Source organism: Rattus norvegicus, chromosome 2 (genome assembly GCF_021556685.1).
Source record: "Rattus norvegicus strain SHRSP/BbbUtx chromosome 2, alternate assembly SHRSP_T2T, whole genome shotgun sequence".
Classification (NCBI taxonomy): domain Eukaryota; kingdom Metazoa; phylum Chordata; class Mammalia; order Rodentia; family Muridae; genus Rattus; species Rattus norvegicus.
In genome coordinates, this window is record NC_141535.1 from 78,189,446 (window position 1) to 78,214,744 (window position 25,299).

At 45.4% G+C, this 25,299-nt stretch overlaps 1 protein-coding gene and 1 non-coding gene across 2 annotated transcripts in view; both read left to right on the forward strand.

Annotated features, from left to right (window-relative positions):
• The window catches only part of Retreg1 (reticulophagy regulator 1), a 139,224-nt gene that overhangs the window by 40,942 nt on the left and 72,983 nt on the right, over positions 1-25,299 (forward strand). Inside the window, exons 2-3 of the mRNA NM_001034912.1 lie at positions 9,221-9,327; positions 15,374-15,404. Of these exons, the coding sequence (NP_001030084.1) occupies positions 9,221-9,327; positions 15,374-15,404 (138 nt within the window). The remainder of the gene's footprint in view (positions 1-9,220; positions 9,328-15,373; positions 15,405-25,299) is intronic.
• LOC147996135 (signal recognition particle RNA) lies at positions 20,896-21,197 on the forward strand. Its single transcript, XR_015679221.1, has one exon.

The following is a 25,299-nucleotide window of genomic DNA, read 5'->3' on the forward strand; positions in this document are numbered from 1 at the left end:
ACTGCCAACAATGGGAAGCAACCAAGGTGTCCTTCAGTAGACTAATGGATAAATTTTAATGTACTATACAAGACAGTATTGTGTACAAAGGTTTAAAAGGGCATCCTCTTAATCCACAAAAATACAGTTTGGAATCTTCTATCTGTGGCTGAATGAAGAAGCCAAATGGCTGTTTGTTGAGTGAGTCCATATAAGTGCATATGATGTTCTGGAGAAGGCAAAGGAGTGGACACAGAAATATGAGCAGCTTTCAGGGGCTTGGGTGGGGGATGGATGAAACATTGGGGATTTTTAGGGCAGTGAATTTATTCTGTATCATCCTGTAAAGGCAGATACGTGACAGCGTGTATTCATCAAAGACCAAAGCATGGACATCACAAAGGGCGGAGCTTTAAGGACTTTAGTGACTAATCACACATTGAGAATGGTGTAACCACTGTAATAAATGGGCCCCATCTGAAATGCAAGAACTCTATAGTAGGGGACATGGTATTCAGGGATTGCATGGGAGCTCCCAGCACTCTCTGCTTCATTCTTCTGTTAATCTGAAAGCGATTGTTGGGGGGAGGATGGTGAGGGGAAGCCCTTATAGAAGGGGAGGGGGAGGGGCTAGAGGGATGTTGGCCCGGAAACCAGGAAGGGGAATAATAATCAAAATGTAAATAAGAAATACTCAAGTTAATAAAGATAAAAAAAGTAAAGTTTGTTTACGAACTAGCAACAGTGCTTCCAGCCCTCTTTACAAGATAAGGGGTACATGAAGTGGGCAGCCACCTTCGATCTGAGAGGCAGTTGGCACAATGGTTGAGCTAGACAGTCTGTGTTCACATCTTACTGCCACCTCAACTCATCTTGGAGCCCTAGGCAAGTTTCTGACCTCGCTTTGCTCGTCTGTGTAATGGGATAATGATCAAACCATCCTCATTCACAGTTGGGCGTAAGGATGAAGCAAGTGACTGTGAAACCCCAGAGGGCAGAGCTCTGCCCATTATGCAAGTGATATTTCATTCACCCTGAACTTGGCTCTAGAGGATGTGCCCCACACCAACAAGTAGAGGGATCAAAGGCTCAGGGCACGCTTCCTAACTCTTAGGTTCTACATGCTCTCCTGAGAACATGGTCCTTTTCAACCTGGAACATGCCTCTCCTTCTCACCTGGCTAATGTTGACTTCTTTTGGAAGACAAAATTTTAAAGCCATCCTTGCCCTAGAACTTTGTATTTCTTTTGCAGTTAGGGGCTCTCTTCTGCTCCTGCACCCGCTTGAGTGGTACTTTGATGCAGCATGGCGACTTGCCTATGCTCTCCCGTATTTATTGGGCAGAGCAGGATTCAACACCATCCCAGCTGCTAGCCCAGTGTCAGACACATGCTTAGCAGAATCAAGACGGTAATGGTAGCGTACAGTGGGAAGTGGATGACACAGGGATGTCGGTGGTCGTGTTAGGTGAGATGTGTTAAGTAGAGGTCCGTGATTCCATCCGAAGGGGCTCCTGGACCGAGGGAATGAAGAGGGCTCCTTCCATGTTACTTGTGCTGTGACAGTGACCACATTTTTCAGAGGGTATGACACAGCCCTGGCTGTGGGATCATCGATGCAGACATGCTTGGGATTGCAATGTTGACATTCTTTTCTGTGTAAGGATTAATCGAAAATTGTTTGGTTCATCACAAGATTAGTTATATCATTCAGGAGTACTAATCTGACGGAATCAGACAGCGTATCACAAAGATGGTTGCACAGCCAAGTTTATCATAGGACTGCTTACACTAGTAAAATTACAATATTGGCTAAATGATTAAAAAGGATGTCACCACAGACACACAAACACACACACACACACACACACACACACACACACACACACACACACACACACACACACACACACACACACACACACACCACAGAGCTGTTAAGAACAAAACAGTAACTAAAGAGTACACATGGGACCCATGACTCCAGCTCATATGTAGCAGAGGATGGCATTGTCTGGTTTCAATAGGAGGAGAAGCCTTTGGTCCTCTGAAGATTCATTTCCCCAGTGTAGGGGAATGCCAGGAAGTTGAGGTGGGAGTGGGTGGGAGGGGGAGCACCTTCATAGAAGCAGAAGGAGGGAGATGGGAGAGGGGGAAACTGAAAAAGGAGATAACATTTGAAATGTAAATACAGAAAATATCTAATAAAAAAGTGGAAAGAAAAAACAAAACAGTGATGTTTTCAGGGAAGTTACTATATATGGAGATCATGTTAGCCAAAGTAATCTAAACCCAGAAAGATTACTACCGCTTGTCTTCCTTTACATGCTAGATCTAAGAAGAAAGAACATGAAAAGGAAAGTAGAAGGGACACAAAGAACAGAAAGGGGGCCAGAGGAATGGGTGGGAAGGATACATGTGGGGAAGGCTGGGGGCAGTGATGTATATGTATGTAAATGCATATATACATATGTAAGTACCATATATATGTGTGTGAAAATGTCATATACATACAATCTCATACAGCCAATATCATGGATTTTAAGGCAAATTGATTTGGTTAATCACTTTTAATTATAAATTTGATTTCAGTGGACCATAAGATAATATCTAATGTATACAACATGGACATTGCACCCATGACACCTGGGGTGATCTACACAACATCTGCACAAGACTGGGCCTGTCAGCATCTCATCATGGATGGGAGAGAGTATCAAGAGGTCCTATCCTTCCCCAAGGACTGTTGGCAGTGGTTGCTAGGGATCTTTTTCTCAGTAGTCTAGCCACTGAAAAGCAGCTACGCTCCATTAAACAACCTTTCACACATCCTCGTGTCAGGAAGTGTATTAACATTCACTGGGGCACTCGTGCACACACACACACACACACACACACACACACACACACACACACACCCCCTCTGAGGTAGGCAGGGGACTGCTTGAGATAAAAGAATTCTTTTATCAGATGAGGATGGAGGGTAGGGTGGAAACAACTAAGACTCTTTATCCAAGAATTAACAAGAAAAATAATTTTTATTTTACAAAGTTAGAAATAGAAACCCCTCACTTTCTTTTAATTTACCTTTGTTCATATGTCCACTGTTGTGATATACTTGGCCCTTGTTACTCCCCCCACCCCACTCTTGCTTACCCCTTCGACATCCCAGCCACTCCCTACTTTCACGTCTGCTATTTGTGCACACTGAGACAGCTCACCGTGAGCGACACCACGAAGAAAATGGCACCTCCCTTCCCAGTCTCTGCCAGAGAAGTCTCTGTCTACAGTGGGCAGTTGTTATTGCAGAGATAGATCAAGTGCTGAGAATGAGAGAGACCGGTGAGTGCTCAGCCCTAAAGAGGACATCTATACCCTCCCTCCAAGGCTCAGGGAGCATCATGGAAGAGGGAACAGAGAGACTAAAGAGCCGAAGGATGGGAGTGAGTCCCATGAGGTAGCGTGGCCTTCAGCATCATGAACGCACAGCAGCTGGATCACACGAGACTGGCCCATCCAACGATACATTGGACAGGGGAGGGCTTCATTAGGTCCCACTCATCCCTGAGGAGTGATTGGCAGTTAATGGTCGGCTGAAGCACTAGTCCATGGGTACAAGTGTGACAAATGTAACACCTGTCACCTGTTAATGAACGAGGTACGCTGTAGCAAACGTTTTCAGGAGAATCCCTGGAGAATGCCTGGTTTTATTAAGAAGCCGAGTTACAGTTCTTTGAACACAGCATTTGACATTTTCTCTGTGCCTTTAGTATTTGTTGCCGTCAAAGATTTTTATAATAAGGTTGCCTCAGAGGGACTCAGGAACCACCAACCAGGAAGGATCTGCAAGCACAATGCTATGGTGGATCTAAATGTTTGTGTGTGTGTGCAGGTTCTTGGGTAACATGGGAAAGAAGAAGAATGAAATCGCTTTGGCCACTTGTGGAGGTGACACACTGAGGAACGAGGGTAAAGAGAGGCGAATGTTGAGCGTTCGTCCTGCCTTGCTTGGGAACTTCATCTTCCCCGCTGATTACAAACATCCTTCTCAGAGTTGAGACCCAGCAAGGGGTGAAGGGTCTTTACCCTCACACACCACCACATGCCTTAGGTTTTCCAGGAAAAAATTTCAAACCTGATAAAGCTCCTAGATCCAACTACCAAGTATTAAGCTACTCCCAAGGCCTGGGGAAAATGTTAAACTCTATCACCAGAATTCAGCAAGTGTTTCCCAGAATCTCCAAGCCTTTGCTGAGCAAATGAGTCTCTTCCCACCACAGAAGCAGCCGTCATGGAAGGCTGTGGTGGCAGAATTAGAGTGAGGGAGAAGCATGATCACAGACCCCAGTCTCAGTCTCTGCCGTGGTTGAATCTACGGTCTCTGTCTTTTCCAAGAATCTGTGAAAGTGGGGTTGCAAATATGACCATGGACAAGGTCTGTCATGGCATTGAGGATTAAGGCAGAGCTTGGGGAGGTGTGTGGCAAAATGGCTCAGTCATTAGAGTTGCTCGCTGCAGAAACATGGTGACCAGAGTTCCATCCCCTGTAAAGTCGGAAGAAGGACTGACTCCGTGGACTGGCCTTCCAGCCTCCACAGGTGCGCTGTGCCACGTGAGTGCTCATGTATACATCATATGTAAAGTGATTTTGAAGAACAATCTAAGTATTAAAACGGGACGATGGGAGGATGGCTGCTCAGTGGGTCACTTACTTGCTGTGTAAGCATGCAGAGCTGAGTCTGCACTCATGGAGAAGTCAGCACAGTGGCGTGTGCCTACGGTCCTGAGCACTGACACTTGCTGGCCAGACAGGGATCTGGTGACTCAGTGGACTTCCAGGGCTCTGGTCAGGTCTGTGTTTCTTTGTATTCAGACAGATACTTACGTGGCTTTCCGGTTAGCTTGAAAGCTGTTTGAACTCAAGGGAGCTTTTGCTTTCCTCAGGGCTTTGCCTCATTCTATGAAGACCATTTTGCTGACACATACTAACCTCGCACTTGTTTCTCACTTGACAGGGAGAGACCTTGTCCTCCAAAATGAGCCGGAAGTGACCGAAACAGACTTCCCTACCTACAGATAGCACAGAAGCTTCTGCACAGATACATACATACATGAGCATGTACACATAGATACAGATACATACATAGAAGGACTGAGGCAAAGTTTCACATGTTAACAGTGGTATAGTTCAGTTAAAAAAGAGCTTTGGGGGAGGATGAGTGGAAACATTGTCAGATTAAATTACTTTTGCGGGGATGCACTTCAAGTAGGGCATGGGTATTTAAGGTGGGGCACTGGGTGAGACTATGGAGGGAATGATTGTGCATGGGGAATTGTTAAGGCTGCATTAGTAAACCCTGGCCTCTCTATCAGGGCATGTTTGAAACTTACCAAAGTAATGTTTTAATGACCCAAATTATCTAATAACATAAGCTCTCTAAAATGTTACGCAATTTCTTAAAAGCGAATGCTAAATTCATCAGTGTTTCTAATATTTTCATTTCAAATCACAAATGTAAACTACAGAACGATGGGTGATTTTACGGGCAGTGAAGAGATGGGTTATATTCAACATGATACATAATTAAGATAGCAAGTGTGTACAGATGTTTCTATATGTGCGTTTATTTACCTTAAATATTTGCTTGTCAATGATATTTCGTTCGTTGGAGCCACAGACACTAACCTAGCAAGGAGGCAGCTGAGCGGTCCTGAATGCTGGGGCATCACTTTCCCAAGCATTGTTGTACCTTCTCAGCTGACCATGGATTCTTAATGACCATCAAGACCCTTGGCTGAGATGCCAACTGGGCCTTTGCCCAGGACACAGAAAGGCCTCTAGAGTGTTCTTTGGCGTTACTATGGTAGTGCTGGCCCAGTGAGGTCTGTGGGTTGAAATTCTACCATTACTTATTTTTTTTTAATTCCTGGAAGTTGGAACTCCCAGGCTGAGAGCAAGTAGTGGCTTCCAGAGCTTCAGTTAAGTCTGTGTTCTTTTTGTTTTCAGCCAGACAATTAAGTGGCTCTCCGGCTGGTTCTAAAGATGTTTAAACTTGAGTGAACTTTCACTCTTTCCAGGGCTCTGCATCACCGATACATGTTAATCTACCACTTGACTCATGTGAGCCAAACTGTAAGTTACAACTCATTAGTGATTCTGAGTCAAGTCAGTGAGTGACCAGAACCCCGTGAAGAACATCTGGAAACAGGCAGGTGGTCAGAATGCAAAATGCCTCCTGGAACCCAGGCCTCATTGAGAAATAGTCCATTGTAAATACATCACTAGTTCTCAGTATATTGTCCAGAATATACTCCCAAGAAAACATATAGCACCAAGTGCAATAAATACATAAATAAAACATGTTAAAGGTAAGAATTTTCTCATGGCGGATTCCCAACAAGAATCTTGAAACCTGCCACTTCCATATGATTTGGAGAAATCTGTAACATGGACAATGGCAAGGACTAATTATAAACTGAAACTAAAGAGATAGTCTTAAAAGAAAACAGATGCCAAAATGCAGCCTGTCTTAAAACAAATGTAAAAGAAAAACAACAACAACAACAACAACAACAATAATAATAAATAACAAGAACAACAATAATAATGTTGCTGCCCCATGCTGCATAGTTTTATGTCAACTTGACACAAGCTAAAGTCACTGTAGAGGTGGGAACCTTGATTAAGAAAATGCTCCTTTGATGACAGATTGTGATGGGAAAGTGTAAGCAAAGTAAACCCTTCCTTCTCCAAGTCGCTTTGGGTCCTGGGGCTTTATCACAGTAATAATAACCTAAGTAAGACAGTAAGACAGTGGCAGACCACTCGTTTAGAAGCACTGACCTGGTCTAGCTTGCTCATTTTAGTGCCCTAGGTCACATAGATACTTAGTATGAGAACGAGGATAGAAGATGGGTTTATGTCCCTTTGAGATGGAGGGCTTCATTCATAACTTCATCCAACCTTATGTAGAATCATACACACACACACACACACACACACACACACACACACACACACACACACACACTCTGCAAATAGATGACAAAGTGTACTCCATAGCATTCTAGAAGGGACCTTGGTTACATATTTCCTTCCTAGTTCAGCTTATCCACTTAAATCACTTAGCATTTTACTTTTCTGCACCATACCTTGGGCTTTCTCTCTATAGCCTGTAGCATAAATGCCAGAATGCTACTTTTAAAATACCCAATGAAAGCAACTTAAGGAAGGAAAGGTTTATTTTGGCTCATGGTTTAAGGGGAGACAGTCCCATCACCAAATAAGGCCTGGCAGCCAGATCGTGAGTCAGATGGCCACATTGATGAACAGTGATGAATGTTGCTGTTCAGTACATTGTCTCCTTTTTATTCAAGCTTCTTCAGTGCTTTTTGCTTTTTGTTCACAGTCTGGTATGTTACCAAGACTTGCCATGGCCATTGTTAGCTTAGTCTACATTTGTCTGTCAAGAGAGTTCATAGAAAGCAGTGCACAGCTCTTCCTCTCCTCTCCTCTCCTCTCCTCTCCTCTCCTCTCCTCTCCTCTCCTCTCCTCTCCTCTCCTCTCCTCTCCTCTCCTCTCCCCTCCCCTCCCTCCCCTCCCCTCCCCTCCCCTCCCCTTCCCTTCCCTTCTCTTCCTTCTCCTCTCCTCTCCTCCCCCTCCCCAATCTTTCTTTCTCTTTTTCTCCTCTCCTACTTTGGTTTTGTGCAACAGGTCTCTGTCTACATGTAGTACTGGCTAGGAATTCATTATGTAGATTAGGCTGGCCTCAAACTCAGAGATCCTCCTACTTTTGCCTCTAGAGTATTGAGTTTATAGGCATGCACCACCCCATCTAGCCCCTTTTTTTCTCTATAGAGCCTTGCCACTAAACATTTGTTAACATAACTTTTCTAGGGGGTTTCTGAGTTCATCCAAGTTAATTTCAGTTATCAACTTGGCCAATTAACACATGACAATCAGAGGCTTCGTCCTTTAATCTCATTGAAGAATCCAAGTCTTCTGAGCTCTTGGCTAGTTCTTTCCCTTGTAGGCCTAGCCAAAAGGAGTCTTGCAGGTATTATGTACTCTGTATGGTTAGGGAATTTTAGTTTGTTTTTCTTCAGAGAGGAGGTGGCCATATGGACTAGACCCTTGGGTGCTCTTAAAAGAGGAATGGCTAACAAACTGGATCCTTTTCTTAAAAAAGAAATATGACCATTTATTTATTTATATTTAATGTGCACTGGCATTTTATCGGCTTGTATTTCTGGGTGAAGTTGTTGGATCCCCTGGAACTAGAATTACAGACAGTTATTAGCTGCCATTGTACTTGGTCCTCTGGAAGAATGGCTGTGCTCTTAACGGCTCAGCCATCTCTTCAGCCCAGAAATTGGATCCTTAATACCATTTTTTTTTTTGCGTGTGTGTGTGTGTGTGTGTGTGTGTGTGTGTGCGCGCACGCGCGCCCAAAGATGATGTCAGATGTCTTTCTCAATTGTTCTCAATTATATATGTCAAGGCAGAGTTTGCTTCTGAACACAGAGTTTGCAATTCTGGCTAGTCTATCTTACCAGGTTAAACCAGGGACTCCCTGTTACTGTCACGGGGGGGCGGGGGCTGGGAACATTGGCAGCCACCATACCTGCTTGGCTTTTACATGGCTGCTGGGGATCCAAACTATGGTCATTGCACACAGCAGCTAAAAGTTACATTTATACAGCCCCAGAGCATGCTAGAACACACATGGAGAGGCCAGGCAACCTGGGAAGCTGGCCTTCTCCTTTCACTGTGTGGTCCTAGAGATCTAACTCAAATCATAAGGCTTGGTACCAAGTGCTTTAACCCTCTGAACCATCTTACCATTCCCCCTCAATGCCATTTTTAAGAGACAGGGCACCTTCTGTAGTGCTCCGTGTTGGTAGAGCATCCTGTGGCCCTGGCTCTTCAGTCAGTCAGAACTCAGCTTCAGGCCGTTTCCATTTCACCTGCAGCACCCACAGTTGCATTTGAGTCAGACTCAAGAGAGAGACTCCTCTGTCCAAATTAGAGAGGGAAGCCCAGTGCTGACATAGACATGGACTGAGGGATTTTGATTTTGCTGAACTTGATACAGCAAATTTCAATGGTGTGGTTTTTTTAAAAGAGAAATTATTCTTGAGTATGGTTTTTGTTCCTGTGAGAGAAAGTCAACTTGGTTGTTTTGTTTTAATTGAAAATCTTCACAGTAAAATGGAGTCTCGTCTGTTTCTTTTGGTCCTAGGTTCCTTGCCTTGACTCCGTGGAGAGTGTATCATCTCATTTCTGTCATGATACTTGGTCGTGTTATCATGCAAATCATCAAGGACATGGTTTTGTCCAGGGCAAGAGGTAAGACTATGCAACTTGATTATTTTTTTGTGTGTGTGCATTTTATTTCTAGAGTCTAAATGTGTAATTTTTGTGTGGATATATTTATCTTTTGAACATGAGGATCATGTAACAGACATTTCCTGTCCCCACCCACCCACCCTGGGTGTCTGAGATGGGGTCTTACTCTCTTCCCAGGTTAGCCTAGAACTCCCAGTGATCCTCTTGTCTCAGCTTGCTAAGTGCTGGGATTTAGACAGGAGTCACCATTGTCTGTGTTTGCTTTTTACACACACACACACACACACACACACACACACACACACACACACACACACATACACACTTTAAATTTTACTTTTTTGTTCAGTGCTGGGGGTTAAACCCAGGCCCTTGCACATGTTAGCCAAACAGTGTACCACTGAGCTAAGTCCCAAACTTATAATCTATTTTATGATTCCGTCTCTTGTCAGAACAGGTAAAAGATCCATGTGCCGGGCTCTTCCTTGGTTTTAAGAGATGTCACATGCCAGGGTGATATTTAAGCAGGCTGCTGTAAGAAGAGCAGTTAAATATTTACTCCACCCTACAAGCTCATACCCGGCCCCTGGAAAATGCAGTAGTCTGAGAACAGCTTTCTTTCCCCTCAGCAAAGGAAGCAACAAGCTTAAAACTTCACCATTAGTTACATAAAAGTTCTGGGTGGTGTGTTGGAAAGAGAAGCAAGGGTAAGCACTACACGTTAACTAGGGTGGGAGCTTGACTCATTTTTAAAGAGTGCTTAGTTTCCTTAGGAGCTATGTACTGTCTGCCCCTGAGTGCAGACTTTCTAGGCATCTCCATGCCTCCTCTACCAGTGCTTGAACTAATTTTTGTAAATGGGCAAAAATCCCTCCTGCACATAAGAGTCTACAAAAATCCTTAAGATGAGGCTTCAGTTAGGGTCTATATGGACTGCTGTGAATAGGAACTTTCCAGATTCCCCATCATGGGGATGCATTATGAGAGAGGCACCATCTCTCAAACAAGACCTTGAGCCCTGGAGTTTGACCATCATGGTGTTCCGTGGGTTAGCTTTAAAGCATGGTGTTCCGTGGGTTAGCTTTAAAGCTGGTTCATGTTTAAGTGCCCAGTTCTTAAACCGAGTGCTACAGCAACAGCTTGTTTTACGTTATGGTATGGGGGTGTGGAGGTGACTCCTTCACACCTAGCCTTTCTGGGAAGGTAAACAAATTCATTTTGTCTAGTTCAGGCATCTCAACAGACCCACAGATTCAAATTATGTTCTCACATAGACATTGCCTTCTTCCCCTCACCCCTTTCTAAGAATAGATGCCCAGTTCCCTTGCTTTCAACCCCAACAGCATTTGCTGTTGTGTCCCAGTTGCGCTGCACCATCCTGAGGCTAATACCTCACTCCTCAGGATCTGAGGAGATATTGGTTAGGCAAGCCTTGTGTTTCTGTATTGATTCATAGTGAGAGGAGGAGGGCTGTTTTCTTGGATGTATTTGGAACAAGTTCCTCCCTCAGGAGAAAGCAATTCGTGGATGTGCTCACAAGCAGCTAAACCTCATTGACCACCCAGGAGGTTGAGCAGCTGAGTACTCTCCCTTGGGTGTTCACGCTGGCCACACCACAGGCCAGCGTGAGTTAAGTGAGTCAAAAAGATCAGAGGAATGAGGAGAGGAGGAGCTGAAGGACTTGGCTTCCTAGTGCGAGTGTGAGTGCGGGGACATCCTTGAAAACGAGGCTGTCCTGAAGTCCTTCGGCTCCAGCTCTCAGAGCCCACCAGGGGCTTCAGTTCTCACTTAAGCCAGCCATTCTAGTAGCTACACCATGGAAATTAATGTTAATGTCTGTGGAACCCCCTCTCCCCCTTGTAACAAAGCTGTCCTTAAAAACACTGAGGAAGGACAGCTGAGGTCTACCAGCCTAAGCCTCTGTAATTCTTGAATTTGCATTGCCAAAGCAGGCCTGCGATCTTGGTGACTTGGAGGCCAAGGCCGAGGGATCGAGGGATCGGAAGTTTGAGGCCCGCCTGGGCTAGCCCAGGGAGGAAGTACAAAGCTACCGAGGGGCTGCTGATTGAGATCCTGTCTTAAAATAAAAAGGGGATCTAGTTCAGTCGTACAGTGCTTACCCACATGCACCAGCCTTCGGTCTGGTCCTTCATGGTGCAAGAAAAAAGGAAGGCTAACCAACATGAAGAAAACAAGAGTAATTCTTAAGCTCGTTGGTGTCTGTTCCCAGCTGTGGAGAAACTGCAGGGTCTATGGTTTCCTGTGGCTGCTTTAATGAATTACCACACGCTTGGTGGCTCTGAAGCAGCAGACAGCACTTTCCCCTGTGTGTTCAAACAACACACCAGGTCTATAGTTACCATGGAGGCTCTAGTGAAGGACCCACCCCTGTCTCTTCCTGACTTTGGTTGGTGCTGTTGCCCCTGGGTTAAAGCTGCATCATCACGGTCCTCGGCTCTATGGCTACATCAGCTTCTCTTGTGCTCGCTCAGACCTCCCTCCGAGCTCTCTGCAAGGAATGCTTGCGATTGTGATTGGTGCCCACCCGGGTGACATAGGCCGATCGTCTCTATTCTTAACATTTTGACACTTGTAAAGTCCCCTTTTCTCTATGAAGAAACATTCACAGATATGCAGCCTGCTTTGGTGACGAAACGGCTTTATCCTGTAACAGAAGAGAAACCATGTTTTTCCCTTTAGGATTTATTTATTTCATTTATGTGAGTACACTGTAGCTATCTTCAGACACACCAGAAGGGGGCATTGAATACAATTCCAGATGGTCAGGAGCCACCATGTGGTTGCTGGGAATTGAACTCAGGACCTCTGGAAGAACAGTCAGTGCTCCTAACCACTGAGGCACCTCTCCAGCTTGAGAACCGATTCTTACACCACAGATTCAGGTGAAGGGCTACAGTGAGTGACAGTGACATTGTGGCTGTCCCCCCCCCCAGCCCTTCAGCTGGCAAAGTCAGGACATCTGGGGCACTTTGTCTTCCCATTAGTCAGTCTATAAGTGTCTCTTTGAGCCAAGGAGACTTATAAGCATCAGTTTCTAACGAGGATGCAGACATGCTGGCCTCTTCGGCAGACCCATCTTTCTCTTGGGGTTTCCACTGAAAGATGTTCTGAGCACAGCATTTCTATGCATGAAATAAGGGAAGAGGAAAAGATGGGTTTCCTTCTTCTGCTTTCCCCAGGCATTGGCTGGAGAAACCCTTGGGCCTTCTTTGCCCCTCTTTACTGAGTCTTTTAGGACAAAGACCCAATTGAGCCTCCATGAATAGCTGGCCAGGGATGGCAGCAGGGCTTCCAACCCAACACAGTGCTGGCTCACTCGGCTTCTCACAGGGAGACATAGACTTCATTGCAAGCTATATCTAGAAGCAGCTGTGGGATCGAGGAAGCTCCCATGAGTCACTCTGAGATCCTGGTTCTGCTCACAACAGCAGCCAGTGAAGCCCTGGCCCTGGTCAGCAGAGCTTTCTGGGATCTGCTGCCTCTTTCCCGTTCTGAGCTGCCCACTTTCCACATTCTTGGCTACAGATAGGAACTTTGCTGGCTATGAGTTTGATTGTGTCCTTTCCCCCCACCCCCATGTATTTTTTTTCACTATACATTCCCTCATTTTAAGTGCACATCCCTATAAACTGTGTGCACATGACTGAATAGTTAATTGTGAAGTTTTTCATGTTAGACGTGGACTCTACCCACTGAGAAGCAAGCAAAACCCATGCCTTCTCCTTTCTGGCCCCCATGATCCTCCCTGACATGCCCTTCATGTGAAACAAACGGAGAAAGGGAAGGAGAGACACAATCGTGTGCATTAGTTTTTCTCTGCAAAGCATGTGATACCCAGGCCAGTATCCATAGACCCTGGAAGTATGCACCCCTGTGCACCTCTGCATCACGGCTCACTCTCAGGCTCTGAGGCTGTCTTTGTAGTATGAACAATTTCTCCTATGCCTTTAAACTTGTCCGTGACCATTCCCACGGTTATCAGGGTCAGCCGTCTCCACTTCGGGTTCTAAGATCTACAGAGACTACCTGTGAGGAAAGAGGGACTAGTAGGTGTCCCTACCTCTGCCCACAGCCATGTGGCAGGGGGTCATTGTGTAACCACTCTGTCTTTCTGTTTTCTCTTCTGTGAAATCCACATTACCTAGTGATGCCACAGCCTAGCAGTCTCTTGATTATTAAGATTAGACCTAGTTGAGGTTGGGCCTACAGTCTCTAGTCCTTCATACACTCTCCCTTTGTTATTCTGTCTTGGCTTATCTGTGTGGTGGCTGCTTGTCTGAGCTCAGCCCTTGGGGGCTTGTCAAGGTAACCTGTAAAGTCCCAGAGTCAGTGCACTCTGCTCACTTTCTACGCCTCTGCTCCTGTGTGTCAGCTGTGAGTTTTACCTTTTCCCTCCTCAGCCCTTTGCTAGTTGTGCTGGGCTTTGACCCCATCTTTGTCAGAACTTCCTCCTTCTACACAATCCCTACTAGATCCATGCTCAGTGGTGGTAGCAATTTCACAGTTTCCCAGCAATCTTATCCCTCAACCAACCATAGTTACTTCTCCAACTCTTAACAATAAGACAGGCATCTCATGTTAGAATCTCTTGTCTTTACTGTTGGCTCCAGAGTCATTGGAGAAACACTGTGAAGACTCAAGTTAGACTATTGTGAGGTGAGGGCAGACTGCTGTGTTTTCTATCCAAATCAGTAACTCCAGTCCACATTGTTGCTCACAACTACCTTGGGTTAAGTTGACTTCCCATTATATGCTCTTTGACTCTAGACAGTTTGAGCTATTCTAGAAGCTACAGGAAACACAGTTGTTTCAGAGGCCCAGTGGGGGCAGAAGTCTAGTATTCTAACATGATTTGAGGAACAATTCATACCTACATTTATGCAACCAAGACGGTAAAGGAAACCAGGTCCATTGCATGATTGCAAATTGTCCGAAGAATTGGAAGCCAAGAATTTTGTGTAGCTTTTCCATAGCAGTAAATGTTATGATGAATTTGATATGGGATGTTCACCTCATAGGGGATATTCAAGAACACACAAGGTGATACCTTTGGCATTTGGTTCAATAGAAAGTGCAGAAAATGTTTTATAATTGTTTCGAATTGAGCTTCATTAAATCTAGTAGCTAAGAGTACATAATCAAGACTTGGTCCAATAAAGGTAATCCCTGGAGTTTTAACAAGCAATTGGTCAATCAATCATTCTATCTGTCTATCCATCTATCCATCCATCTACTTTCTATCTACTTACCTATCTATCTACTATCTTTCTATATACTTATTTATCTCTCTCTCTCTGCCTGCCTGTCTCTGTCTATTCATCCATCCATCCATCCATCCATCCATCCATCCATCCATCCATCCATCCACTTGTCTATCTGCCTGTCTATTTATCTACTTATCTATCTATCAATTGATCTATCACCTGCCTATCTATCTTATCTATCTATCTATCTATCTATCTATCTATCTATCTATCTATCTATCTATCTATCTACTTAGCTATCTATCTTCATCATCATCTATCTACTATGTATCTTTCTATCTAGTATCTATTGTCTATCTTCACATTTTCATCAATTTATTTTTTTTCTGTTGATTTCCCTGGAGCTAAGATACAAGTTTAAAATATCTGAACACTGTACATTCACTTCAGTACCATTTCTGTTACTCCCATTTGAGCAGTCATGGTTCTGTCCTCTCTGAAGTATAATGGTTTACCTCTTATCAAATTTCATACTGATTCTTTGATAGCACCTTTTCTTAAGTGGACATGCTTTCTTCCCCCCGGGCAGGGACTATGTTCTAGAGTGCCTGTCCTACCTTTATGATACCTCCTTAAGGGTTTTATAGACTGTCACCTGCATTCTTCATGGTAATGGACACCGACACTGTATGGATTGACAATATATACCACTCAAGAGACATGAGCATTCTGCTTGCAGAAGCTTGGGATATTTCTAAGCTGGCCAATGTTCCCGGGGAGTGATGACTTGCTTAAGTTTTACATTTCACTTCCTCTTGCAGGTGCACAGTTGTGGAGGAGCCTCAGTGAAAGGTAGGGAATTTTGCTTCAACAGCGTGGCTTATGGATGGCAGGGCGGTGGGATGGGTGGGTGACTTGAGTTGCAGAGGTGTATTGCTAAATTGATGTTGTGGTGACAGGGACCCAAGTCCCTGTAATGATTTGCAAGACTGTGGAAAGTAAAGCTGAAGGTGAGGACAAGATGGGGAGTCACTCCAGGGATACATGCACTTCTCTGAGTGGCTGGGCAGTGGATTTGTGAATCATGTGTGAGGATGCAGCAGGGAGGGAGAGGGACCTTTCTGTTTGAAGTCTTCTCTCAGATTCAGTTTTGGAGTGTGAGTGACAGTTGTTGCAGTGGAAGAATGGGGGTAGTTGCAAGTTACAGACCTCTGTTAGAATGTTCCAGAAGGGCTGGCCATGATGTCAGTTAGGGCTTGAGAGAGGAGGAGAGTAAAGGAAGGACAAAGGCCTCAGATACTGACCAGCCACTTGGCCTCTGTCTCACTAGAGTTACATCTGCTCCTTAACTGTCATCTAACCTTCAGGGGGGTGGATGTTTCCAAGTGGAAGAAGGCAGAGTTAGGGCAACGAGGAGAGACACAGTTTGCTTCACCCACAGTGCATAGGAGACAAGAAAGATGGAGAAAGTTCAAGGATTAATATTCCAGTGAAGTCAGTGCTTGTAGGAGCGGATTTTTTCTTTTCTTTTTTTTTAAAGAACAGATTTGTCCATATGTATTTGTGCTAGTTAAGAAAGGATGGTGGGAATACCTTAGACCAAAGAAGCCATCAGAAAATGAAGACACAAAAGTGAGAAACAAAATAAACAGTGCCACGAAACTCCCATGATGACACAGGTCCTTCACTTCCTTGCTTTGAGAATCTGGCTCTCCTGGGCTGTCGTGGCCTGCACCGTGCACTCTGCAGCTGATGAGGCAGAGCCAGCACATCCTTTCTTGTCTCAGTCCACACCCTGCGTAGGTTTCCTTAGTTGTTGTGTGATGCCCTTTTCCAGCTCCAGGGCTCCTCTCAGCCACGTAACCTAACTGCCTCTCCCATCCTATCCTTTGAGCGCCTTTGGGCTGCAATAGCTTTTAGCTCCCTAGTTCGCTTCAACAGCGGCTGGTCGTGCTGCAGGTGCACGGTGACATTTGTCTCTACTCACCCTTTGCCCCAGGCTGTTCTCATGGTAACAGGCCTTGGTATTTGTTTCTGGGAAGTGGGTGTAAAGGTAAAGCACAGGTGCCATAGAGCTGTTCCCAGGTGTAAGTCAGGAAACTTAAGGAAGGAGAGCTGTCTCCAGGCAGCCCACATAAGGCCAGTGGCATTGCAGAGGGGTTTATACCATTTGCATCACATTGGCATGGTTAACGCCCATATGATGTCCCCCTGGACCACCTGGTCTAGGACTGCCTTATGGTCAGCACTCCTTTAGAGACTGACTGATTCTCTTGGTAAGCTGGGTAGTCAGGAGGCTGCGGCTGAACACAGTCAGAGGAGGGATCTGAGTTTCCAGAATAGTGTTGTTGAGACATTCAAATGGCTCCGTGAACAGGCCCAGTGTCAGGGGTCTGGTCTTGTGTTCATGCTGGACCACAGTACGTGGCTTAGGTGTTCTGTGCTTTCCATGGTGTACTGGCTGGTTCTGTGTGTCAACTTGATACAGCTGGAGTTATCACAGAGCCTCCCTTGAGGAAATGCCTCCATGAGATCCAACTGTAAGGCATTTTTCTCTATTAGTGAGAAGTGGGGAGAGCCCATTGTGGGTGGTGTTATCCCTGGGCTGGTAGGCCTGGGTTCTGTAAGAAAGCAAGCTGAGCAAGCCTGGGGAAGCAAGCCAGTAAGCAGCATCCCTCCATGATCTCTGCATTAGCTCCTGCTTCCTGGCCTGCTTAAGTTCCAGTCTTGACTTCCTTTGGTGATGAACAGCAGTGTGGAAGTGTAAGCTGAATAAACCTTTTCCTCCCCAACTTGCTTCTTGGTCATGATGTTTGTGCAGGAATAGGAACCTTGACTAAGGCACATACATTGGGAAAAATATGGAGGATTACCTTCTAATTTCAGTGGCTGTAAGATTAGACCAAGTGAGTTCACATGATTTCAAAGCTTTGTGCTCTTTGATACAGAGTTCTCAGATTCAGTGATGCTCGGACCAGTCTGCGTATCTTTTGTTCTGGTTTGGGAAGTGTCCATCCAAACTCATGTGGCTAAGTTATGGGGCAAACCTGTGTTCAGCCACAGAGGGGCTGCTGATCTTGAAGGTGTGGCTAAGTTATTGTTTTCAGCCATATAAGAGATAAAAGAGGATGGCATTACATTTTTGGCAGGAAGATAGAACTGGAAATAGTCACGTTAAGTGAATCACGCCAGTTCTGAAGGACAACTGTCACACACTGTTGCTCGTTGGTGGTTTCTGGATTTTATGCAGTTACCTAAAACCATGTATGCATACATCAAATGGAAGTGGAAGTGAGACTGTCTAGGTCAACAAAGGGAGAAACAGGAACGGGATGGGTGTATGGTCAGAAATATGTTCACTGTACAAAATATACTTGTATGGAAAAAATATAATGTAATTAAATGAAAATCCGAAAAAAAAATCTGCATGTCAGAAGTGTAATTTTCCAAACAGTAGTGGTCATTCCGTGTTCTTTTAGTGGTGGGGCGTAGTGGGAAGGGCGTAGGTCACATGAACTCAGCTATAGAGGCGACGGCACTGGGTGGGGAGTTGCAGCTCTTGCTTACTGTATGGTGCCTCTGCCCCAGCAAGAAGGCCTGTACCACATGTGTCCTGACCGTGGCCATCTGTGTTTGGTCACTGAAGTTCCCAGTGATGAGGATTTCTAATGCTTCTGCTGGAGCTTCCTAGGTGATAACTTGGTGTGCGTGTTCCATGGTTCTCCGCTTCTGTCTGGTCTGGGCTAATGCTTATTTATGTATTTACCAGTGAAAAAAAATGAAAGAAAAGAACTTACAGGTTAAATACACAACGATGGGCAGATCACTGGGGTAGAGCGGGCACTCTGGGCTCACGGGAGACATGTGCCAGTAGGATTGTCTTTATTCCACGTTCACAGATTCTAACGCTAACCCTGACTCTCACCCTCCTCCTTGGCAGTGGCTGGACATTGTCCCCCACTGTCCTTTGGTGCAACAGCTGACATACTCAGGTTACTCAGCAAGGGTTAGTCTTCCCTTTTCCAGTGTCTGCTTTCAGTTTGGGCTTGATCTCAGCATGCGCCTGGCTTCCTGTCTGTGAGCCTTTCTTCAGTTGGGGTAAAGCATTTGACATTTTTCATGGAGGTGGTGGTGCACACACTCACGTGTACGATCCTTCAGACTTTTAAGAACTGTCTGTAGCTCTGCAAGAGTTTGCACTGCAGCAGTTCACCGTGCCAAAGCCGGGCTCTGATTTTCAACGCCATCAATAGTGATTGGGAACTTTAACTCAGATGCCCTGTCAGCCGGCAGAGGTGCCCAGAGCAGTCATTTATGCAAATATGATTCTAGGTGAGCACACTCCAAGAACAGCTCGTGTTTCACCTGTCTGTCTGTCAGGAGCTCTGCAAACTGTTTGCAGGATTATACAGACGTTGCTGTCTGCCGGACTGAATTAACTCTTTTTAAAAATTTATTTATTTCTTTTGCTTATTCACTTTACAGCCCACTCACTAGCCCCCTCCCAGTTAAATCTTTGCCATTCGTGTATGTGTGTGTGTGTGTATGTATGTATGTATACACACACACATATATAATATATATCACCTATGTATTTAATATTTGTACATTATAACCCAATAGTTTGTTCATTATAACCCAAATTAAGGGGCTAGGTTTTCTGCATCAGAAGTCACTTTGTCTTAAGGTTTATTTCATTGGCATTAAAGTTGTAGAAATAGAGACTGAGAAAGCACTGGAGGATTTCTGACATCTTCTGGGACATCCAGAAGCTTCTAGCTGGGAACTGTCTGTAGGAGGCAGTGGTGGCCCTTGAATTTGGCTGCTGCTGGGCGAGGTGCACCAATCTGACTCACCTTGAGGCAGAGCACAGGTCATCCTACCCAGCAGGGGTGAGCAGGAGTCCTGGGGTTTTGCCCCTGTGTGCCCAGATCACCCTTCTTGTTCTGGGTCTCACATGCCTTCTCTGTTTCTCACAGGCTCAGAGCAGCTGTGTGGGCACTGACATTTGGCATTGGCAAGCAATGTTCTTTTGTTCTGTGGGCTTTCAGATAATTCCCACAAACATTGCTTTTGCTGCTCTGTACTTTGAGGGACAGGGAAAGAATCTTTGACCATTAAGGCCAAGTCATGGTGTCCACCCAGTTCACAAGCCTGGAATGAGTCAGAGCACTTAAGTCTGATGGCTCAGACATTAAATTCTGAGGATATTATTCCTCTCAAAAAAAATGAAAATTCACTTAGTGTCTTTTATGTTCCTGTCTATCTCTTCTGACAAATGAGACGTAGTTTAAAAAATGTTTTTTGGTTTGGTTTGGTGTGTGTGTGTGTGTGTGTGTGTGTGTGTGTGTGTGTGTGTGTTTTGCAAGGAGTTGAACAGATGGCTTTTGCATGCTAAGCAAGTGTTATTCTACTAAACAATATCACCAGCAATGCAGGTTCTGTGGGTGTCATGAGGGTAAAGGGGTATCTTGGGTGGAAGGTTGAGTTAAATGGGGAAGAAGGGTTTTCTTTTTCAGAAAATATAGTCACTGGGCTCAGATCTGCTGGATGTCTGCACAAGCCTGTTCTGGCTAAGGAGACCTGGGCTAGCCTGGAAGCTCCACAAACTTGAAAGACTGCCTTCTGCCAAAAACAGAGACCTCCAATAGGCCTTTTATGCCTTTAAAAAAAAAGCAACAGTTGAGCACAATTCCGTAGTTATCTATTGTTCAGTGGGATTCAAAGCCCCTTTCTTCCTCTCCTGACAAAAGAAGAGGCCCATTCATAGAACAAATCCTCACAAGGGTTGACGGGCTGGGTCTCCAGGCCATGCACAGGGCTTCCCAAGATTCAAGCCAACTCAGTTTTGTTGTTCAAGTTGTAGTTAGCTGTTGAGACCCATCGAGGTCAACTACAAGACGGGACTCAATTGTGAAGCCATTCTGGAGGAAATGATGTGGATAAGGAGGCTTATCATCTCTCAACAACAGCCGTATACTTACACAAAAATTATTACCATCTAAAGTGGTCCGTGCTAGATGTTTAATACCCATATTCTTCTTGGGGTGCAGACTGTGAGACTGAAGGAAGTACCAGCCCGGATGGGAAGTCAAACTCCCTGCATATGGATGGCCGTTTTTGCAATGGCAACGAATATGTTTTTCAAACAGTATTAATAATTAAACTCAAGGTATTAAAAATGAAATGAAGGCTGGGAATGCAGTTCGGCTGGTGAGTGTCTGTCTAGCATGCGTGAAGCCCTGGGTTCAGTCCTTAGCACCTCAAAAAAACCAAGGTGGTGGCACAAGTCTTTAACCCCAAGCCTAGCGTGATAAAAACAAGTGAATCAGAAGTTCAAGGAGCCGGGCGCGGTGGCGCACGCCTGTAGTCCCAGCTACTCGGGAGGCTGAGACAGGAGGATCGCTTGAGTCCAGGAGTTCTGGGCTGTAGTGCGCTATGCCGATCGGGTGTCCGCACTAAGTTCGGCATCAATATGGTGACCTCCCGGGAGCGGGGGACCACCAGGTTGTCTAAGGAGGGGTGAACCGGCCCAGGTCGGAAACAGAAGTTCAAGGATATCCTGGGCTACACAGTGTTTTGAGGTCAGTCTGAGACATAAGAATATTCTCTCAATAAAGTATCATAGTTGTGCTTCTGCATCCAGCTATGGTTCACTCATGTTTTTATGCTACCTAAGGTTCCATCATGTGCATGCAGCACAGCCTTTAAATCCTATCTCTGTGTACTGCTCTGAGTCTCTGAGCTTAACTACATTGCAGTGCAGACGCTTGAAAGAAGAGGAACGCCTGGTGCACATGTGAGCATCTGCTGAAGTCAGGAAGCTGCATCTGCTGTTTTATAAAAAGGGAGAAAGAAGCCAGGGATATGTTTGGTAAAGTGAAGTATGGTGCAGGGCGGGGTGGGGTGCCTCTGAGGGCCCATGCTGAGGCAACCCTTCCCCTGAGGTACCAGCCACAGGATGAGTATAGTATAGAATAGAGTTTATTTAGGGCATGGGGAGGGGAGTTGAAGGAGTAGTAGAGACAGAGAAAGGGAGGGAGGGAGGGAGAGAGAGGGAGAGGGAGAGGGAGACGGAGAGGGGGGAGGAGGAGGAGGAAGAAGAGGAGGAGGAGGAGGAGGAGGGGGAGGAGGAGGGGGAGGAGGAGGAGAGGCCGGTCATAAGCACATGGAGAGAGAGAGAGGGGTGAGGGGAATGGAGAGAGAAGGGACAGAAGGTAAGAGAGCAAGATAGTGAGAGAGTGAAGAGGGGCAAGCAGCCCCTTTTATAGTGAGGCAGGCACACCTGGCTGTTGCCAGGTAACTGTGGGGTGGAGCCTAGGAGAAATGCTAACAACATCCATGGAAGGGTGGCACTGGTTTCTGGGCCCAGACTGATAATTTAGAGCCATTGCAAGCCTTCTGGAAAGTTTTCCTTAGGGCTTAGTAAGTGTGCTCAATGATGCTTCTCTACTAGTGGCCACAAGGGGGAGCATAGGAGGCGGGACCTCTCAGTTCATGGAAGCTGAGAAATAAGCCAGTGCTAGGGAGATGAAGCCGTCCACTTCAAAGTGGGGTTAACACCCAAGCATTTGGGCAAGACAAAAACATTCGTGCTTCCCCAGTTACAAGAAGAAAATCCAACTAAAACCTACATCTGTCTATTCTTAGGATGCATATTTGTAAGTGTATGCAATGTAGAGGAGAGTAGAAAAATTAACATAGACCAGGAGAAGCAATAGGACAGTGTGAAGAAACACACGTCTATGGAGAGTAAAGCAGAATGCATGAGGAGGACACCCACAAATGAACCGAACAGACTGGGGACAAAAGGCTGTAACACTTAGTTCTAAAAGGTAAAGGCTTGGGAGGGCGGAAGAACTCAGAGGCACTGTATGTTTTGCTACAGTTTCTACTCACTGTCCATTGTTGCCTTCAAAGTTCTCCCTGCTCCCCCACACCGCACTCCCGAATTAAAACACACAGACATTTTCTTCTCCTTCCTGGTCTAGAACCCTACAGAAAGTCAATCACAAACCCCAGAAAATAGCTTCATTTTAAAGCAGCTGTGTGGGAAGAGGACAAATTGGTGGTCCTTTGATTCTGGGTATAAAACCAACCATTTCAAGTTCTGGGCAAGGATCCCTGTTTGTTAGAAAAACATGCAAGTGCTAAGGGATGCTTCCAGAACCTTGATGTACTTAGAATGTGCTCGGCAATCCTACTGTCCCCACCATGTCCACGTTCTAATCCCTCCCTGTGCCTGTTACCTTAGATGCCGATAGGCACTTTGCAGATGTGGGGCATAGATATTTTCTGGCTTATGCACATGGACCTGGGGTCACCATAGGGCTCTTTCCAGAGCAAGATGGGATTGGGTTGGACAGGAGGTGAAGGAAGGAGGTCCAGGAGAGCAGGCAGATCCATGGAGCTGGACGAGTTGAGTCATCACCTCTGGAAGGGAGATGGCTAACAGATAGGCCACGACTCTAAGACTATGCTTAGGAGAGGCTTCAAGTCACAAGCCTGTGGCAGTTTGTTGCAGCAAAAATAGGAAACTAGTGGAATATTCTGTTTAGTCAGGGTTTCTATTCCTGTACAAACATCATGACCAAGAACAAGTTGGGGAGGAAAGGGTTTATTCAGCTTACACTTCCACATTGCTGTTTATCACTCAAGCAGGTCAGGAAGCAGGAGCTGATGCAGGCCATGGAGGGATGTTACTTACTGGCTTGCTTCCCCAGGCTTGCTCAGCTTGCTTTCTTATAGAACCCAAGACTATCAGCCTAGGGATGGCACCACCCACAATGCCCCCCCCCCACGCCTTGATCACTAATTGAGAAAATGCCTTACAGCTGGGTCTCATGGAGGCATTCCCTCAAGGAGGCTCCTTTCTCTGTGATAACTTAAGCTTGTGTCAAGTTGACACACAAAACCAGCCAGTACACATTCGTTATGGTGTGAAAGAGCCGGTCTTTACCAGAAATTGTCAAGGGCAAATTGGTCAGGTCTATGTACAAACGCAATGCAGTTTTACCTGTTTTGTGGGGTAGCTGTGTCCTGACACAGTTTGTTTCAGTTTGCCCAAGAGCTGGATCCTGAGGCAGGAATGTCAGGGTTGGTGGGACAGAAAGACAGGATGCCAGCCACGAATGTGCCTAGGGGGATGTTGCCACTGGGCGAGAGATAAAGGAGGATCGAAAGAGGAACCAGTGTGGTCAGGAGGGTCCCGAGTCACAGATGCTATGCCAGAAGTCGGCATGGGGCATGGCTTGGAGGCAGCAGCATCTGTGTCCTGAGAGACAGGAAAAAAGCACTGGGGTGTGGAAAGCCACTGGAGACCTTCGTGACTAGTTCTCTGTGGGTTTTGTATATGTCAGGTTGGGGAGAAGGCTGTTAGGACTGTAAACAAATCCAGGGGCTTAAAGATGAGAGGAAGGCTGAGGAAATGGAGGTAGGTGTTATGAGCTGCATCCTGGGAAATGATGGCGAGCGATTGGACATGCAGACTAACCAGTGACCAGGAGAGAACCCTAGGGTTTCTGTCTGGGTCCAGAATGTTCTCATTGCCCTCAGAGGGAGCCTCAGAACTATCAGGTAATTGTTCACATTTCCCCTCCCTGTAGCTCTAGACAGCCACAGTCGGCATGTTCTTTATGCATTTGCCTCTGGATATCCCTATAAACAGATATATGTTCTTCACGAATTGCATCTGGCTTTTTCTCAGCGCGGTCAGTTCATCTATAATGTAACTGACGGCCCCTCACGCAGAGTGACAGACTGCTGCCTGAACAGACTGCATTTTGCTCTGCCATCATTAATTTGATGGTCTTTTTGGTTATTTCCAATTTTTTATCTTTGGCTAGGGAGATGTTTGATTTTTTCTCACTAGTTTGATTTTGATCTCAAAACAGACAGCTATGATCATGTGAATAAAGGACAGGTGAATGCGTGCTATAATTCATTGAAATGTGTTGTTTATATAATGTCTGTATATATTATGTGTGATGTATAATGTATGCATGTATAGTGTGTGTATGTTATATATAATGTTTTATATATACATATATATTACAGCATTATAATGTTATATGTATGTGTATATATATAATGTGTTGTAATGACTAAGTCGAACTAACTAAGGACCTCAGCCTTGGGGAAAGAATGTTTGTGGCTGTGTGAGATGAACTTCTGGTTGACTTAGTTTACAGTTACAGATCTTTTTTGGAAAATTGACCCTGGCTTGAAGTAACTACATCAAATGCCAAATACTGGGTAATATTTGTACCCTTCCCTCCTACCTTGAAACTCCAGCTTTGTACCTCTTCCTTCATCTATCCTTTGAGCCAAGCGCGCGAACACACACACACACACACACACACACACACACACACACACACACACTGTCTCTCTCTCTCTCTCTCTCTCTCTCTCTCTCTCTCTCTCTCTCTCTCTCTCTCTCTCCTCTCTTTCTGTATCGTAGTATGGAGTTTGCAGGGGAAAGGGAAGTAGAGGGTGCTGTTAGTAGGGTCAGTGTTGTTGTTTGAGGTCTGATTACAAGATGTGCAGCCGTGCGGTCCCCTGACTGGGGAGCATTGCACCAGAGCTCATGTGCTGTCCATTAGGTATTTTGAAGGCTATTCTTACTTGTGCCTGCTTTTAATACCTAGGCAACTGGGAGAGAACTTATAATCCTGCAGCCATTTGGCCTGTGTTCTTCGAGAGTATTTTTAAACCGAGACATTTAGAGCCGTCTCGTCTCATGTGG